The sequence below is a fragment of the Meriones unguiculatus genome, chromosome 4, assembly GCF_030254825.1.
Source record: "Meriones unguiculatus strain TT.TT164.6M chromosome 4, Bangor_MerUng_6.1, whole genome shotgun sequence".
NCBI classification, from domain to species: domain Eukaryota; kingdom Metazoa; phylum Chordata; class Mammalia; order Rodentia; family Muridae; genus Meriones; species Meriones unguiculatus.
In genome coordinates, this window is record NC_083352.1 from 125,949,040 (window position 1) to 125,966,592 (window position 17,553).

Genomic DNA, 17,553 nt, shown 5'->3' on the forward strand with positions numbered 1-17,553 from the left:
CTTGATACAAGCCGAAGTCCTCAGAGAGGAAGGAGCCTCAGCTGAGAAAAATGACTCCATGAGATCCAACTGTAAGGTATTTTCTCAACCAGTGATTGATGGGGAGGGCCCAGCCCATTATGGGTGGGTCCACCGCTGGGCTGGTGTCCCTGAGTTATATAAAGAAGCAGGGAGAGCAAGCCATGGGGAGCAGTACCCTCCATGGCCTCTGCATCAGCTCCTGCCTCTAGATTCCAGCTCGACTTGAGTTCCTGCCTGACTCCCTTCCAGTGATGGAAGTGTATGCCAAATAAACCCTTCCCTCCCCAGCTTGCTTTTGGGTCATGGTGGTTTGTCCCAGCAACAGAAACTCTAAGATACCCTCTCTGGGGTGGGGGAGGAGTTAGGGAAGAAGGGAAGGGGAAGGGATAGAAGAAGGAAGAGGGGGAACCCTAAAAACTCTAACTGCAAACCATCTGAGAATTAAGACAATTAAAAATCAGGATTTTAAATACATCAATTGCACAAATAAAAGCAGCCTTGGGTCCTGGCTCCCAAGATAACCAAAAACAGGAAGGAACCATTGCAGCCTAATAGCTCTGTGATCCTGTGCACACCCAAAGTCAAGGCCATTGAAGACATCTGTCCTTTGGAGATTAACTGAAACCGCTGCTGTCAGGCACGTTTCCTAAGCAAGTGACTTTGATGTTTTGTGCTCCCAAGCTCTGTGGGAAGCTGCACTGCACAGCAATGTTCACAAGGTCCTCACGAATCTACCGTATGAAGTCCAAAAAGTCCAAACTCGGACCTTGACTTGCCCCATGACCCCCACTGAAGCCCACGGAAAGAGCTGGATGCTTTGTCTTTTTAACTTATTTATTTTAAATTATTCACATATGTGGTGGAGGTACATGAATGCAGGCACTCCTAAAGTCCGGAAGAGTGTGTTGAATCTCCTGGAACTGGGGTTGCAAGTGGCTGTGAGATGTGGGTGCTGGGAACCAAACCTGGATCAGTGGTCAGTCTTCACTCCTGTGCCGACCTTCCAGCGCCGATAGCTGGATTCTTGAAACCAGAAAAAGTATCTTCTGGGGAAATTAAATGGAAATTACACATATGTTGGAGTGACCGACCCTTCTGTTTGAGTCTGGAAAGCCATGCTGAGCTCGGCATTAAGGTGCAGGACTTCCTCTCTCCAGCAGGGCCTGCCTGACTTCACCTAGAGAGTGTCTTTAGACATAGATGCCCCTAGCCACATTTGACATCCGGCCTTCGACACAGCTCCCTGCTAGCTCTCTGCTCTAGCACCTATAGGATAATTAGGTACTGTGTTCCCATTCGTATGATAGGAGGATGCTATTTAATGCAAATCAAGCATCCTTGAAGTGTCTAGTTTTAACTAATTATGTGCACATATTCTTGGGGTGCCCCCCAACTCCCCAGGGGTTATATAGCCTTTGTTCTCTGGGGTTAAAGTTGAACCAGCTCCCTGAAGTGGTTCCCAGACTGTTTGATCTCTGCCAGGCTCTCGGCCTTCCAAGCTCTGTGCCTCGCCTTCTGTTCCTCCTGCCTTCATGGTCTGATGGCCAACAGCCCCCCAGGGAGGGAGGAGGAGCCACACACATAAAAGATAAAAATAATCGCAGCATGCCACTGTTATTGAAAGGCCATGTGTTGGTGAGGCCCTGGGACGAGAATCTTTGTCTGCTGCCGATAGATTTGGGCGAGTTGAGAGTGATCCAGAACTTCTTTCCAGTCACGAGGGAGATAGGATGGTTTGGTTTGGACAGAAAGGAGCTGAGACAAACTGCCCTTCAAGCCACAGCTTTATTATCACAGTGGAAGTGTGTGGGGTGGAAGGAGGGTGTTCCCCCCACACACTTTAAGGTTACCAGGGTAAGCAGAAGGTCCCGAGCTGGGAATCAGCAGGTGTGATTAACAATTAGCCCATGGTGCATGCTTGCCATCAAGTGTTGCCTGACTGTCCGACAAGGGGCAGGGTAGGGAGAGACTGCACAGTCACAGGCATGTAGCCAGTCAGCTCCAGCAGCTACATCTTCGCAATGGGAGCAAGGGAGCAAGGGGGTGCGGCCTCTTTATCCAGATAAGAAGTGTCTGGAAAATATATGCTCTAACACCGGTAACCTGTCTGAGGCTCCATGGAGAGGGTAATAATGACACCCTGTGTGCTAGGGTCTCCGCTGGGCACTTTATTCATGCCACAAATCTAGAGCTTTTTCCTCCCTCCCATTTGTAGATGAAGGTGAGACTCACAGACTTGAGATAACTTACCAGTGGCCAACATTAAATTGCAGGACGGTTTCTCCTAACAGCAACAAAGAGTTTCTGATTGCCACTTGTAATTCTCACAAACTTAGGGACTTAAAAATCTCATGAATGCGTTATCTTAAGGCTCTGGGAAGAAGCTCAGAATGGGTCTCACTGGATGAACTAAGGTGTCCACGTGGCTGAGTTCTTTCTGATGGTTATGAAAAAAAAATAATTCTGCTGCCTTAAATTTTCCATCAGCGACTCCTGAAGTCTCTTGTTTGTGAGCTGAGCAGCCTCTGCCCTGAGGAAATGAGATTAGTTAGTGACACACCTGGGCCTCTCCCCACCTCGGCCTTCCCTTGTTATTAGAGATCCTTCCTCTCCCACCTGCCGCCTTCCAAGCTCAGCTACACATTTCCAAAGACAATGGCTATCTTTTATGTGTGTTTTGAATCTTTTCAAGGAATCTCACCTGCCTGAGAGAGATGCTCTACTGACATCTTGATGTGAAAAACAGCCCAGAAATACAGAGTTCCCTCAACACCGTTCCCCTCCACCTCATGATTTATTTAAGAAAGCTGGGCTTTGCCATAGCAAACAGTTCATAGCTATTAAATGTGTGCTGTCTAATAACTTCCTCGTTGTCTCTCCTCAGGGCTTTCACCCCAGCAGAGGTCTCTCATGTGTGTGACTTTATCATTTCCTCTAAGTACCAAGTTGGACACAAAGGGCGGCTGGGGCCAATCCTTTAGAGATGAAATAATCTAAGAAAATCGACTCTCCCACCCAGGTTCATTGAGTTAGTAATTCCTGTTGCTCTGATGTGAGACTCGGTCTCCAGGATTCTTTATCAGCTCCCCACCCCCACCCCCAGGGATGGGTATGTTTGAGACAAGATTTCACGTAGTCTAGGCTGGCTCAAGTTCACAAGGTAGCCAAGACTGCACTCGAACTCCTGATCCTCCTGTACCTATCTTCTGAATGGCTGTGATTACAGGGGCACACCTCCTCACCTGCTTGCCTTCAGGAGCCAGGCCTTTTGGGAGACTGGAGTCAGCATCAATTAATCTTCGGTGTATCTTTCCACCTACGACGTGACATCTAATAAGCACATGTTGAATTGTTGATGTTTTTCTTCCTGTGGCAGAGATAATGATTTCCAAGTCAGGGAACCTAGGAGTCCCTTCCTTCCCCACCCACCTCTGTCTGCATATCCTGCCAGCTATAGTCTTAGATATCCACACACAGTGAGTGCCTCCCCTTCCCTGTAGCCTCTTTGTCTGCTCCATCCCAGGTTGTCTCCATCTTCCACCCTCACAGCCTCAGTAGCCTCCGTGATGACTTCCATAAGAGGGGGTACACACACACACACACACACACACACACGCACACACAGTGAGGAACTTAAATCCTCAAACCAGATGTCACCGGTCCTTGGTTAAAGCTTCCCTTTGGCTTCCTGTCCCATAGAGGAGAAAACATTGTTAAGCCTCATTGTGTCAAGGGTTCCTGACTACATTCTTCAGCCCATCTCATGCCCCCGCCTCAGCTCCCTCTGTACCTGCTCTGCCCTGCGCTCTGCCGTGCCAGGCCTATGCAGTGCTGTCCTCCTCAAGGCCAGCTCTCAGCTCAAATGTCGCCCTTCAGAGACGTTTGCTCATCCACCCCTGCTTTGTTTCCTTCAGAGTCACCTGTGACCTTTGGTAAATGCACTTTTTGTCTGTTTGTGGTTTCCTTTGCCTTCTCGCCTAGATCTGGACGCGGCTTATGTTGATACTAGGCACGTAAGGCTACCAGCATCTGCCGTACAGATTGTCTGAGTTGAGATGAGCCTGAAGTGGAAGCCACACACCACATTTTGAAGACTTAACACAATGGAAAAGTCATAAAATCCATCATCAATAATTTCTAAACTCTGGCCAGATGCTAAAATATAGCATCTGAATACACTGAATTAAATCAAAATATTATCAACCATTAATTTGCACCCACTGTTTTCATGTGAATACTAAAAAAAAAAAAAAACAATCAATTTATACCTGTACACATTTGTACATCATGGAAGGGACTAGGCCAGGGCGTTTTAGATTTATTTTCCATTTGTGATCTCTGCTCCTTTTTTGGTTTTGGTTTCTTTGTTTCTGAGACTGGGTTTCTGCAGCCCAAGCTGGCCACAAACTTGCTTTTCTGATCCTGCCACCTCTGCCTCCCAAGTGCTAGATTACAGGAGGTTATAGGAATGCTAGAGTTTGAACCCCAGGGTTCACGCGTAGCCAGCCTTTTTTCCCCTAATTTCAAAAATAACCCCTAGGCATCTAAGTGTATAAAGTAAGTATGCAGATCAAACATTTACTGATAATAAATCACAAAAGAATTTATTTTAAAATATTTTTTCATCTACATATAATTTTATCACATATATAAAGGCCTCTAGCAAATTTGCATACTAATGAGATGATGTACTTGTTTAATTTCTACACAGAAAACTAAATCTTGGCTCAATCTCTGATCCTGCAGGACACTTTTCAGGCTTGATATTTTAATTTTATATAAAAATGTAGCAAAGATTTCAGAAGTTGTTGACAATTCTGCCCTAATTTCAACCCAAAATTTTTGTAATAATTTTTTTAGGAGCTTGAACTCATCAGCTCAAGCTACATGTAAGAAAAAAAATCCAACATAACATAATTGAATATATTTTAGTTTGACCCATGCTAAGGAATGATGGCAGGAAAATAGAGTCCTCCCCCCCCCATAATTAGTAGTAATTTGTATAATGAAACACCGTAGTTCATAACACAGCAGAGTTAAATCTAGGCTAAGGTGTTTCAGGTAGCGTTCATGGGTGGTGTGTGCCTGGCAGCAAGCTCAGGTCTGCAGATTAAAATCCAAGGTTGCAGGGACGATGCCTTGGTACCGGCACAGGTGCCTGCTGCCCAGACTGCCCACACTCGCCGCCGTGTGCTTAATTTTGAATTTTCAGCCGTTTCATATTTAGAAACCTTTCACTGTAACCACATTTTTTCACAACCATCACTCCCTCCGTTTGGGCCATGCCCACAGCTTAGGCAGCTGAGTTCTAGACTGCTAAAGAAGTAGAACCGCCTCTCTTAACCATGACTGTGCCCCTAAGATCTACTGCAGGCTAAATATCTGCTGAATAATTTGGGTTTTGTGAAAACAGAGTGTTGAGGCAGACACTCCACATACCCTGTGAACTCAAGGAAGGGAGAAGCATGAAGAATGGTTTGTTGTGTTTTTTTTCCCCTCTAAGTACGGTTGAAACAGACTCTCTGTCCTGCTTGCCTGGACACGCCCCTGCAGTCGCTTGGATACAAGGCTAGGATGATGGCAGCAGAAGAGAGTGGGCTCAGCTGTTTCTATTCAGCTCCCAGAGGAGGTGCCTTGACTCATTTATTTTAACATGCTTATGCGGATAATGTCAGCTGCAGCCACAGGGGGCACCTTCCCTGATCATCTAACAAGCCGAGTGTGAACGTGGGCTTGAACTGTGGACATCTTGTTGCAGTTTTCTGAGGCAGTATCCGGGTGCCTGGAGCCTCTCTACACCTCACTTTCCCCCACATGGACGCCTGGTTTCCTCAGGAGTCTAGTGGTAGTCATGCCTCGTCCCACTAGAATTACCCACGTGGCTGCATCCTCCTGAGGGGCCAGGGCACACGGAAGGAAGGATGGGAGGGAGGACAGATGACAGATGAGTGGAATGATGGACGATGGGTGGATGAACGGTGAGAGAATGGATGGGAGGCAGAGATGATGAGAGATGAGGCATAAAGGGATGGAAGGAAAAATGGATGCTGGATGGAAGGTGATTGGATGGATAAATGGATAGAACGGGTGAGTAGACATGGGATGAGTGAGAAAGGCGGAGGAGGCTGCTACGGTCGCTGCATGGACTGGTGATATAATGGAGGGAATTTTTTTCTCTTTTCTTGTCGCAAACAGACACCGAAGAGCAGAGCCCTTAGCAATGAGTCCAGCCTCTGTGACTAAAGGAACCCAGGCTGGAGAAGTTTGCTGCTTTGCCCCCAGCCGCAGGCAGGTGCAGGCACGACCGCAAGCGGGGTGTCTGGGCCCCGCTGGGGGCTTCCCACCACCTCCCCCCCACCGCCGCGCCTGACAGTGCCAGGGTGGGGGCAGCGCCCCACCCCCACCTCCGGAGGTGGCGTCCCACGCGGCCGCAACAAGCTGCCGTTGTCCCGCGGGCCGTGGTCCCCGCACACTGGGGCTTTGTCCGGCCCCCCGCCAGGACCCACAGGGGAGGGGGCCCCACATGACCGAGGGGGTAGGAGGAGCCTGCGGCGGTGGAGGCGGCGGCGGCGCCGGCGCCGGCGCCGGCGGCGGTGGCAGCGGCTCCATCACTTCCCTGCGGGGCCGGAGGTCGGCGAGCGGTGGCAGCGGCTGCAGCGGAGGCTGAACAGGGCTCGGCGGGGCCGCGGACGCCGGGCCCCTGGTTCCCCGTCAGGCTGCAGGCTCGGAGCCTGGGCCAGCCGGGCAGCTGTGAACCCAGCGCTTCCCAGGCGCCGAGCTTGTGGTGCACCCGGCCGCCCTGCCTCGGGATCATGGGGAATGGCATGACCAAGGTAGGGGAGACCCCCGCTGCGCCTGGCCGTCCCCGCCCGCGGCCGGGCCCTGGACTGGTCGCTGACCTTCTGCTCCTGCTCTGAGATGTATGTCACATATGCTGTCACGCTGCCCTCGAGACTGCATCTGCCTCTCTCTGTCTCTGCCAGCGCCTGTCTGTCCTCTGTGCAGGCTTTGACTCTTGCTGTGTCTTTCGCTGCCTCCTCCCTTCCCCCCGGAGCGATTTTTCTCTGTGTCCTGTGTGTGTGTGTGTGTGTGTGTGTGTGTGTGTGTGTGTGTGTCCTGGACTTTGGAATCTCCCTCCTTCCAGCTCTGCTCCGCATGGCCTTCCACCTGTGCCTGCCTGGGTCCCCTCCATCTGGGGCCCATTCAGTGCCCCTCCCTGATCTCTACCTGGGACTTTCTACCATCCCTCCCCATCCCCAGGCTGACCTTCTTGGTCTCTCTTGTGGTTGATCTGATCCCCTGTTCTTGCATCCTTGCCACAGAGCCCCAGACCCCTCACGCAGCACCCAGACCTATCAGGGAGATGGCTTCCTGAGGTCCCATCACCAATAGAGAAGAGCTGCTGGGCCCCAGCTACCATGGGTGGGAAGGGGTGCAGCCTGCCCCCTGACCCCTGCTGTCCTTCCTCCAGGTACTTCCTGGACTCTACCTTGGAAACTTCATTGGTGAGCACTGCCCACTCTGTCCCAAGGCCATGGCACTCTGCCTGTTCCAGGCCCGTGTCCACTATTCATACTCAGGCCCACACAACTTAGATGCTCTCAAGAATGGAATGTGGGGGAGGGAGGACGCCAGGCTGGGAAGAGAAAGGGCTCATGGAGGATTAGGGGGTGCAAGGGCAGGCAGTACCCAGGCTGGAAAGAGCACTGACATGGGTCCCTAATTCTGCCTCCCATCAGGGTTCACCAACAGGTTAAGGGCCCCACACAAAGGGCTTCAACACAAAGCCCACCAGCCCCCAAGGGCTCTTACGTGAGGTTTTTGTTGAGGTCTGCCTGAGGGTATGGCTTTCCTCAGTGGAAAGCTGTGAATTCTTCACCCACAGCCTCCTCTGAAGAGCTGGACCAGCTCCTGTAAGCAAAGTCCTGAGAGAAACCTCTGGTGGCCTCAAGCCAGGGGGTGGCAAGCCTGCAGTTTTCTGCCCTAATCTTTTTCTTGGCTATCCTTTCCACGATCTTCCATGGGGGAGGAGGAGTCCCCTCCCCACCCCCGCCTTCAGGGGCCCCAGGCTGATGGTAGGGAGCCAGATCTGAACACACACCTTTGACTAGGGTGGGTGGGAAATGTGCTGAGACAGGCTGTTTCAAGGCCTGGGGCCCTAAGGTGGAAAAGTCACAGAGAAGACTCAGGTGGCCCACCCCAGGGCTCTGGCTCCTTCCTCCCTAGGAGCCTCCTCAGCAGCTTCGGCCACATTGATTTCTGAGAGGATTCGGCCTTGCTGTGTGTTAGTTCCATAAGGGCAAGAGCTATGAAGCTGACCCCAGTCTACGTGCCCAGCCAAAGCCTGCCCACAGCAGGCACATGGGGAATATTGTTGAATGAGAAAATAGGTACATGGAAATATGCGTTATCTATCCACATGCTGCCCACCTCACTCCCCAGAGATGACCGCCGGCCTAAAGGGTGTAGTCCTGGGTCGTTTGTCAGACAGGGTAGATACAGACGTAGTATTTAAAACAAATGGAACCCCATCTGCATGCTGTCCAGGAGGTGATGTGTTCCACCTAAAATATATGTCAGGGTCATCCTCATATATCGGCTCATAGAGATCATTTTCATTGTTGCCCAGAAGTCCAAAGTACAGTTGTACTTAATTTCATACAGTCCGTTTTTGATGGGCATTAGTTTGTTCCAAACATTTAGCTGCTTCTGCAATAAACAGCACCGCAGAGAACACCAGCTCCGTGAGCAGCTTTCCATGTGCAAGCGCTCTGTCCACAGATTCCTAGAAGCCCAGTTGCTGTGCTGGGGGGGGCTGTGCGCTAAGGATAGGTGTCTGGGATGGGAAGAGCAGCTCTAGGCTGAGGCACACCAGCCTATGTTTGATGGGTGCCCCCGGGAGTAGGTGTCGGGGAGGAACACGTGAGAGGGCAGAGCTGGAAGGGGGGGGGGGGGCAAGCTGGCTACCGGTTATCGCTGCACTTGGTCCTTAGGAATGCATAAGTCACACCTGCCAACTCGGCTCAAGCGCCCTGTTTCTTTCAGATGCCAAAGACCCGGATCAGCTGGGCCGGAATAAGATCACACATATCATCTCTATCCACGAATCACCCCAAACTCTGCTGCAGGTACCCCAAACCCGCCATTCCAGGGCTGGCAGGGGTGGGGGGCTGGAGAGCTGTAGGTCCAGGGCTACCCTCCACCCCATCCCTACTTTCTAGTACTGGAGATTAGCTTAGGGTGTTGAACATGCCAGGCAAATGACCTCTCCCTGAGCCACAGTCCCTGGACTGCCATCTTGACCCCAGCTGGCTCATCCAGCCTCCTCACCGGACTGTTTTATCATCCCTGTTTGGTGACTGAGGCCACAGAAGTAAATGAACTCACCTAAGGTCATACAGTGAAGACACTAGCCAACTAGGATTTGAACACAGTCCATCTGACCCTACAGGTCTCGTATCAATCCTGAATATTAAGACCTTAAAATGCAGGTCTCATATTAATCCCTTTTGCACTTACCTGGGCATCCTTCCAATTGCCAAGCATCGGGATGATTCCAAACAGACGCTCCCAGGTTCTGTGTCTTGCCGTACAACCTTGCGCTGTGACTTCAGCTCTTTAGTGCCTTTGAGCCCAGCTGCCCCAGAGGGCTGTAGTGAGGGTCCAGAGGGCCAGCCAGATGTGGAAGACATTTCCGCATGCTGCAAGGCACATTCTCATTGGGTGGTTGGTTCTGCTCTCATGGAGTCCGAAGGAAGAGAAGATGGTTTTAGGACCAAAAGGAAGAAGGAAAAAAAAAAAAAAAAAAAAAACTCAGACCACTGGCACTAGAGTCCAAAGACCATTTTTTCTCTTTGTGAACTTTACACAAGACAAGCTGAGCCCTAGATAGTAAATGGAAATTTTGCAATAGTATGAACCTCACTGAGTGCCTCTGAGACACATATAGATGTTCAGAAAAGTATAACTGATAGAAGATAAGTTGTTGCTTTAAATGCTCTTATCCCAGGCTAGGGAAATGGCTCAGTGTCGAAGAGCACTTTCTACAGATCCTCAGCACCCATATAGAAGCCAGGCATGCCCATATGTGCCTGTAACCCTGGCACCAGAGGTAGAGCAGGTGGAGGCAGGAGAATCTTTGGGAGCAGCTGGCTGCCAGCCAGGCTGAAAAACATTTCCAGGTTCTGGGAGAGGGCCTGTCTCAGGGGAATAAGGCAGAGGGTAATAAGGCAAGACACCTAACCTTGGCAGACATGCACATAATGTATGTAGCTACCCCTCCTATGCATACATATGTGCATGCATAGCTACACACACATATATACACACACGTCATTTTTCATATATCGATATACATATATATTCCCAGAAGAGAGCCTCTTATATTAGGTTCTATGTCTACTACAGCTACTGCAGAGTTGAGAAGGCTCAGGAGATCTTAAATTAAAAAAAAAAAAAAAAAAAGCCAGGTGGTGGTGGCACATGCATTTAATCCAAGAACTTGGGAGGCAGAGGCAGGTGGATCTCTGTGAGTTCAAGACCAGCCTGGTCTACAGAGTGAGTTCCAGCACAGCCAAGGCTACAGAGAGAAACCCTGTCTCGAAACACCAGCAGAAAAAAGAAAAGTGGGGGGAGGTGCTCTAGGGGCTGGAGAGATGGCTCAGTGGTTAAGAGCACTTGTTCTTGTAAAAATCCAGGCTTGATTCCCAGCACCCACATGGCACGGTAACTCCAGCTCACAGGATAACTCCATTTCCAGAGAGATCTGATGCCTTCTCCTGACCTCCAAGGCCACCTGGCACACACACGGCACACATTTACATACATGCAAGCAGAACACTCACACATTAAATAAATCTTTTAAATTAATGAACAAACAAAAAAGCAGTGACAGAACCCACCACAAACTTGCTGTCATGGCCTTGGCAGGGCCTTTCTCCCTTTCAGGGCCTCAGTTTTTTCCACCTCTCAAACTTGATGGTCTCTAAGGGCAGCTGACAATAATCTATGACTTTCGTTGTCAGTGAAGAAATTTCCAGGCCAGTGGAGTTCGAGTTTGCATTCTAGGGCAGCCTCATTCTGGAGCACTGGAGTATGTAGTCTGAACAGATTGCATGGGCAGGCTTTCCAAGTTATTAATGTGTTTGTTACAGAAATGAGTGCTTAGAAAAAGAGCCCTGCCCCGACACCTCACCAGCAGCCGTCCCTCCCATCAGGGAGTTCAGTAGACAGGGTTTGATGCTGCCAGGCAAGCCCACAGCCAAACACACTGCACAGGGAAAGTGCAGATCCCGAAGACAACAAGGGATTCCGTGACCTTGGACATGTTAGACGGAGATAGGACAAGCCTCCCTGGGCACAAGAGGACAAATCCTGTGTCCTTCAAGAGCCGCCGCCAGCAGCAGGCCAGGCACCTGAAAAAAAATGTCGTGTGAAGTAGCAAAACATTAAGGGAGACCCTTGAGAAATGCAGTGAGGGTTGAAAACATGGGCAGAAAGAGCCTCAGTACCCTGGCGTGAATACCTCAGCATGAAGCCAAGCCTGTCAGAGCAATTCTCGAAGCTGTGGTCGCTGATGTTGGTGTTATTGTGTCTGTCTGTCTGTCCTTTAAGTCAGAGATTTACTGTGGTAGCTCAGGCTGGTCTCTAACTCACAATCCTCCTGCCTCAGCCTCTTGAATGCTAGGATTACGGATGGGCAGTCACTATGCCTAACTGTTCTTTTCCTACTTTCATACTCTTCAAGACAGTGAGCTCTGCCCTTTCCCTGTGTAACTCTGCAATCCCCACTTGGAGGACAAACCCTTAGAGGGGCACCTTCCCAGCTTCCAAGTCCTTGTGGGTGAGGACACCATCAGCACAGAGCTGGCAGGCCCTGCCCTTAGGGACAGGAAAACAATGGCTGTCCAGAGAAGGGGCAGGAATGGGCTGGGTCTCACTGGCCTTGGCAGCTCAGGCTGGGGGAGGGGTGCAGGCATGGCCCACCACCTGAGTGTATGTTACATCCTTGCAGGATATCACCTATCTTCGAATCTCAGTGGCTGACACTCCTGAAGTACCCATGTAAGTTCCCCTGGATAGGTCAAAAGCCGACAGAGAGATGCCCCTGGGGTGGGAGTGAGGCCGTAGAGTATTCAGGCCAGAAAGCTGTCACAGGGCACCCAGAGCCAGACTGAGTCTGCTTCAACCATGCCCTTGCAGAATGTCCCTCATCAGCTCTCTCCGGGGCCTCAGCCTCCTCCCCTGTGACATGGAGAAAGTGTCCTGTCTCTTGGGACCAGGTGCACAGCAGAGTTGAGGGTCAGCGTGTCTTGTGTACTGGCTTACAGTTAAGACACCTGGTTTGTAGCCAGGCTCTGGCATTTACTGCTGTGTGACCTTGGCAAAATAGCTTGTCTTCTCTGACCTTCAGCTACATAAATGCGGGAGGTGATGAGTCAAGGAGATTTGCAAAAATGAGGTGACTCCAGTGGAGGATGTGGGATGGTCATTGCAGGGGTTATGTCTGGTTTACTAGCACTGGTACGGGGTCTTGGGGCGGACCCAGGCTGAAGCCTTGCCCTTTGGGGCTCTTCTCCCAGCCCACTGCTGACTGTTCCAGATGCTCTGGTTGTAGACCCCAGAAGAATGGCGCCCCCACTCTCCCCACTTTCATGCCCACTTTCATGCCCTTGTTCCCTCTACCCTCTGGAGAGGCATCTGCCTCGGCAGTAACCAGCCTCTCTCCCTACCTGCACTGCTGCCTCCTTCCGTTCACCATGCTGGCTGCACTAAGGACCCAGGGTTCTCTGTCCCTTGCTGTCCGTAAGTGGGGAGGAAACAGCTCCCAAGCGACCTGCCCCACCCCAGCACTCCTTCTCCTGTCACTCTCTTCTCTAGCAAAAAACACTTCAAAGAATGCATCAACTTTATCCACTGTTGCCGCCTCAACGGGGGTAACTGCCTTGTGCACTGGTGAGTTCCGAAAGGCGTCCTCCTCACGTGCATGCCTGCGGGGCAGGTCCCCTCCGGCCTGTCACAGTGCTGACAGCCCATCACTCATCAGGACAGACCACTCAGAGGCTCACTCCTGGCAGCTGGATGGCCATAGCCCAGCAGCTGTTTCCTTGAGACTCCATTTTCTTATCTGTAAAGTGGGGAATGAAGGTTATGCTGACAGGGCTGTTGGGTCACTTAGGTAACCCATTCATTCTAGCTTCTCTCCTCCCCTGCAGGCCTCTGAGGCAGGAGTGCAGGGTTAGAACTCTGAGTCTTCCCCAGTGTCCCTGACCCAAAGATAGCATTCATCCCATGACATCTCACCAGGACGGTCTGTCAGGGGCCAAGGGACCAGCTCTTTTAAGAGCTGCTTCTCCACACAGTTAGCCATCTTACCCTGCCCTTCCTCAATCACCAGCCCACCTTCCACCTCAAGATCTTTGTACATACTACCCAAGAATCTTTTGTTCCATCTTGTGGTGTGGGCAATTGAACTCAGGCTCATACACACCAAGCATGTACTCCACAATTCACCTGCGGTCCCCGGCCCTCAACATTCTTGGCTTGGTTTGACGTCCCTTCCCACCCCCACTAAAGAAACCTCTCCAAACCCCAGACTCACCTTGTCTTCAAGTGCTCCTCGGTATCTGAAATTGCTGCTTTGCTTAGCAGCTGTTTCTCCAAACGACACTGTAAGCTCCAGGGCATCAGAGATCATGGGTGTTTTTCCTTAACCCAGGACCTGAACAAAAAGCTGGTCAAGGGAAGCTTGTTGGACGGATGAGTGATACTTCCGCCAGTCCCTTAGTGTGGGAGAGAGAGTACTGGTCAAACCAAAGGTTGGAGCTAGGAAGGCAGGCTCCCTGTGGTTGGACAAGCGTGGAGAGGCTCCAGGGCGGGAAGGGCATATGGAAGGGAGCAGGACGTCCTGAAGCCTGGGGTTGCCCCGATCCAGCTTTGCAGGTATATCTCGAAGTACCACCATCGTGATCGCCTATGTGATGACGGTGACTGGACTAGGCTGGCGGGAAGTGCTTGAAGCCATCAAGGCCACCCGGCCCATCGCCAACCCAAACCCAGGCTTCAGGCAGCAGCTTGAGGAGTTTGGCTGGGGAAACTCCCAAAAGGTAGGGGCTGCGCAGGGCCGGGGAGCCTGCGTTCCTCCTTGTTCTCAGCACCCACTGGATGGGGTGCAGCCTGTGTCTTTCCCCTGCCTCCACTCTCACTCGGGTCACAAACTCCCAAACTCAAGATCCTCCTGCCTCAGACTCCAAGCACTGGGATTGCGCCCGGGTCACCACACCTGGCCTGGGTTTTCAGGTTTGCTTTTGTTTGTCTCTTTAACTGAGAATTTGGATGCTTTTAGACCAGACTGTGACCAACACAAGTGTTCCTAACGCAGAACAGTTCAGGGTTTGTCCACTTGAGGGTCTGTGTGCTGTTCTACCGGGGGTCTTTCTGAGGCCAAAGGAGTCCTTTCTCTTAGCACTTCCGGGGAGACAACACATGAAATTATCAGACTGAAAAAAAGAAAAAAAAAAGAAAAAGAAAAAATCAGGTTGAAACCACTCAGCTAACTAGGAGGGAGAGGGAGAGAAACTGAGAATAACTGGGAAGATGGCAGTGGGGACGGCAAGGGTGCCATAGGCCAGGACCAAACAAGGAAGAGGCCCCGGGGGTGTGTGGTGTCTTTGAATCTAGCGATGAGGACGCGGTTTAATGCGGTTTGCAGCGGGCACATCAGGAATATGTCCTGCCGAGGGTAGTGGGTTCCGGGGTAGAGGTGAGATCCTCAGGGTTGAGGCGGGGCGCCCCGGTGAGGGTTGGAAAGTCTTCGAATGGAGACAGAGGGGCGCCTGGAGGATCCACGGGTGGGGAGACGGGGAAGGGTGGAGGTGGCAACCTGGTGGCTGCTGGACCCCGTCCCCACCCTTCCCCGCCCCAGCTTCGCCGGCAGCTGGAGGAGCGCTTCGGGGAAAGCCCTTTTCGGGACGAGGAGGACTTGCGCACGCTGCTCCCTCTCTGCAAGCGCTGTCGCCAGGGCTCAGCGACCTCGGCCGCGTCGGCCACGTCGGCCACAGCGCCCTCGGCTTCCGAGGGGACCCTGCAGCGCCTGGTGCCGCGATCGCCGCGGGACGCCCACCGGCCGCTGCCGCTGCTGGCGCGCGTCAAGCAGACTTTCTCCTGCCTCCCGAGGTGCCTGTCGCGCAAGGGCGACAAGTGAGCGCCGCCGCGCCTGCCGCTCCGCCCCGTCTTGGCGCCGCAGCCGTCTCGGGCGGCTAGGGCTTCCCACGGCCGGCCGGGATGCAGCCAGAGCCCATGGGAACCCCTGCCCCGTGCCCATCACGCTTGTCTGCGCCCGTCCTCGGTGTCCCTCTGTGAGTCTGTGTTCGGCTGGCCTGCTGCAAGCCACCTGGTGCCTTAGTCCTTGAGCTCTGGAGAGGGGTCCTGGGCCTCCACCCCGACGGGCAGGCGAGGAGCAGGACCGGCCTGGCGGACCGGCCTGGAGGAGATTAAAGAGACACAGAAGTTGCCTGGCCTCTGGTCATTCCGCAGAGCCTGGGCTTGGGAGCCTGCAGGAGGCAGGGCAGGAGCAGCTTCCGGGGGCCCTGGGAAGCGCCGTTCTCCACCGGCGTGCAGAGCTGAATTCAAGACCATGCCCTTCTACGACACCAGCCCTCCCATCTCCCCACAGTTGGACTCTTGTTCCCCTTTGCTCTGGACCCCCCACACCACCTCCCGAGGCCCTTTCCTCTTCTCCAATCCTCCCTCCTCCTACTCCTCTGAACAGAAATAACTGGCCTTTGTGGTCCAGTTGGTGGTGTTGCCTTCACATCATCTTTTACTGTCTGAAATGGCTCTATCCTCAGGGATAACACCTAGGCTCAGAGAGGTCAGGCAGCAGGCCCAGGCGCACACAGCTAGGGCAGGTCATTCCCAGCTGTGAGGGTAAGGAGGAAGCAACTCCTGGTGTGCTGTTTCCTGGAGAGAGAGAGAGAGAGAGAGAGAGAGAGAGAGAGAGAGAGAGAGAGAGAGAGAGAGAGACCCATCGGGGTGCAGGGGGCGGCAGGACTCTCTCTCTCTCTCTTTAAGGTTACTAATCCAGCAAAGCAGTAAGTAACCGTCTGGAGGGACAGAGCTGAGAGAACTAAAGTAGTTATCACTCAGTAGACTCTTGTGGCTTCATGGCGGATGGGGAGGCACTGAGCTGAGCGAATGGTGTAACCACAGCAATCTCCAATTCCTCATTCAAGTGTTCATTGAGTATACAATGTGCCCGGTGCTGTGCTGGGCCCTGGAGCCACTGCGGTGAGCAAACCGAGGTATACTGCTGAGCTTCTAGAGGAAGACACCAGACAAAAGGAGGGGTAAGAGAGTGGACCGTCTGCCATGTGACTGGGAGTGGGGGGGGGGACGGAGCAGGTGGGGGCTCCAAATCGAGGGAGCAGTAAACGAAAAGGCCCTGAGTTAGGACAGGGTGGCGAGGAAGAAGGCGGGGCTCTCCAGAGGGCGCCACGCCTCTCTGCATCCTCCGGGAAGGTTGGCGGCACCACCCTCTAACCGGTCTGCCCCAGTGCCGCTTCATCTTAAAAACACGCACAGTCGTGGCCCCCATCACTTACAGACCAAACCGAGCCCTTTGGCATAATGTCCCAGATCCTTCTGGAAGCTCCCTGGCCCGAGTATCACCTGTACACACCTTGTCTCAACAGCGAGTGCTATCGGCTGAGGATGAGCACTGCAGCTCAGACGATCTTCATTCTACCCTTCTTGAAGGTGTCCCGTGTATTAGAGGAGAAAACTGAGGCTGGTCATAAGAGACGGGGTTGGGATGTGAGCTCAGAACCCCCTCTCTTCATTAGCTACCCTTTGTCATCTAGAAACATGAGGGGCTCCCTCTGACACACAAGAGTCAGCTGCTTGCATGGACAGAACACCTCAGAGTGGCTTCTAAAACTCCAACCTCAACTGGAGTATAGATGGGAAGATTATCCCATCTATACTAACCATCTACAGACTCTTTTCCTTGTCCTTATTCCCTAAACAATACATCAGGCACTTAACATTTGCTTCAGATCCGACAGAAGTATTTTTAGAGGTGGTCCAAGGCATGTAGGATTCTTGCAGGGTCTGTGTAAATAGCCCAGCCCTTGGTTTGAAGGATTTGCCATGCATTTCGGCGTTCAGTGGTGTCCTGGAACCAACCACTCACCAACATAAAGGGACAACTAATTCTTACTCTTGTTAACCACATGAAACGCTTTGTGTCCCCCTCTGGAGTTCACAGGTCTGAGTCTGGAATGGACTGTGGCTGCATAAGTATCACGGGACAGCTGCTGGCATATGGGACCAAGAGAAGGAGGAGGAAAAACACCCTCCCACGGGTGCTTGTGAAGGGGAGACCTCACTCCCCACCTCTGGCCTTGCTGGCTGGAGTAGTCACTGCACTAGAAGATTTTTTTTTTCCTTTCAGAGCCTCAGTTTACCACATACACAGCAAGGGCTGGGGCAACCTGAATGACTCGACATCTTTCATACTGCAAATATTTATAA

General features: G+C 52.1%; 1 protein-coding gene and 1 long non-coding RNA gene across 9 annotated transcripts; one reads left to right on the top strand and one right to left on the bottom strand.

Annotated features, from left to right (window-relative positions):
- Positions 1 to 885: 885 nt before the first annotated feature.
- On the bottom strand, positions 886 to 12,040 carry LOC132653765 (uncharacterized). Of its 4 annotated transcripts, none has more exons than XR_009591627.1 (6): positions 10,923 to 12,040; positions 9,541 to 9,754; positions 3,812 to 4,082; positions 3,264 to 3,388; positions 2,272 to 2,551; positions 886 to 1,064 (listed from the first exon to the last, which is right to left on the bottom strand). It is a non-coding gene; the product is annotated as an uncharacterized LOC132653765 (long non-coding RNA). The 4 variants fall into 4 exon arrangements; XR_009591624.1 differs by having other exon boundaries at positions 886 to 1,067; XR_009591626.1 differs by lacking the exon at positions 3,812 to 4,082 and having other exon boundaries at positions 886 to 1,067; positions 10,923 to 12,039.
- Positions 5,959 to 17,470, top strand: Dusp15 (dual specificity phosphatase 15). 5 transcript variants are annotated; one of them, XM_060383066.1, is made up of 8 exons: positions 5,966 to 6,108; positions 6,217 to 6,854; positions 7,344 to 7,492; positions 9,067 to 9,149; positions 12,035 to 12,084; positions 12,901 to 12,975; positions 13,955 to 14,126; positions 14,945 to 17,470. In XM_060383066.1, the coding sequence occupies exons 7-8, from the start codon at positions 14,001 to 14,003 to the stop codon at positions 15,221 to 15,223; spliced, it is 405 nt and encodes a 134-aa protein (XP_060239049.1). In that variant the 5' UTR covers positions 5,966 to 6,108; positions 6,217 to 6,854; positions 7,344 to 7,492; positions 9,067 to 9,149; positions 12,035 to 12,084; positions 12,901 to 12,975; positions 13,955 to 14,000; the 3' UTR covers positions 15,224 to 17,470. The 5 variants fall into 5 exon arrangements, 4 of the variants coding, with proteins under 4 accessions (XP_060239047.1, XP_060239049.1, XP_060239048.1 ...); XR_009591623.1 differs by lacking the exons at positions 5,966 to 6,108; positions 7,344 to 7,492 and adding an exon at positions 7,493 to 7,526 and having other exon boundaries at positions 6,525 to 6,854; positions 14,945 to 16,367; positions 17,288 to 17,470; XM_060383064.1 differs by lacking the exons at positions 7,344 to 7,492; positions 12,901 to 12,975 and adding an exon at positions 7,493 to 7,526 and having other exon boundaries at positions 5,959 to 6,108.
- Positions 17,471 to 17,553: the final 83 nt, after the last annotated feature.

Coding starts and splice junctions, on each gene's coding strand:
- Dusp15 (XM_021639730.2), top strand. CDS start 6,834: ATGGGGAATGGCATGACCAAG. Junction 12,085..12,900: donor GACACTCCTGAAGTACCCAT/GTAAGTTCCCCT, acceptor TCTCTTCTCTAG/CAAAAAACACTTCAAAGAAT. Junction 12,976..13,954: donor GGTAACTGCCTTGTGCACTG/GTGAGTTCCGAA, acceptor GCCCCGATCCAG/CTTTGCAGGTATATCTCGAA.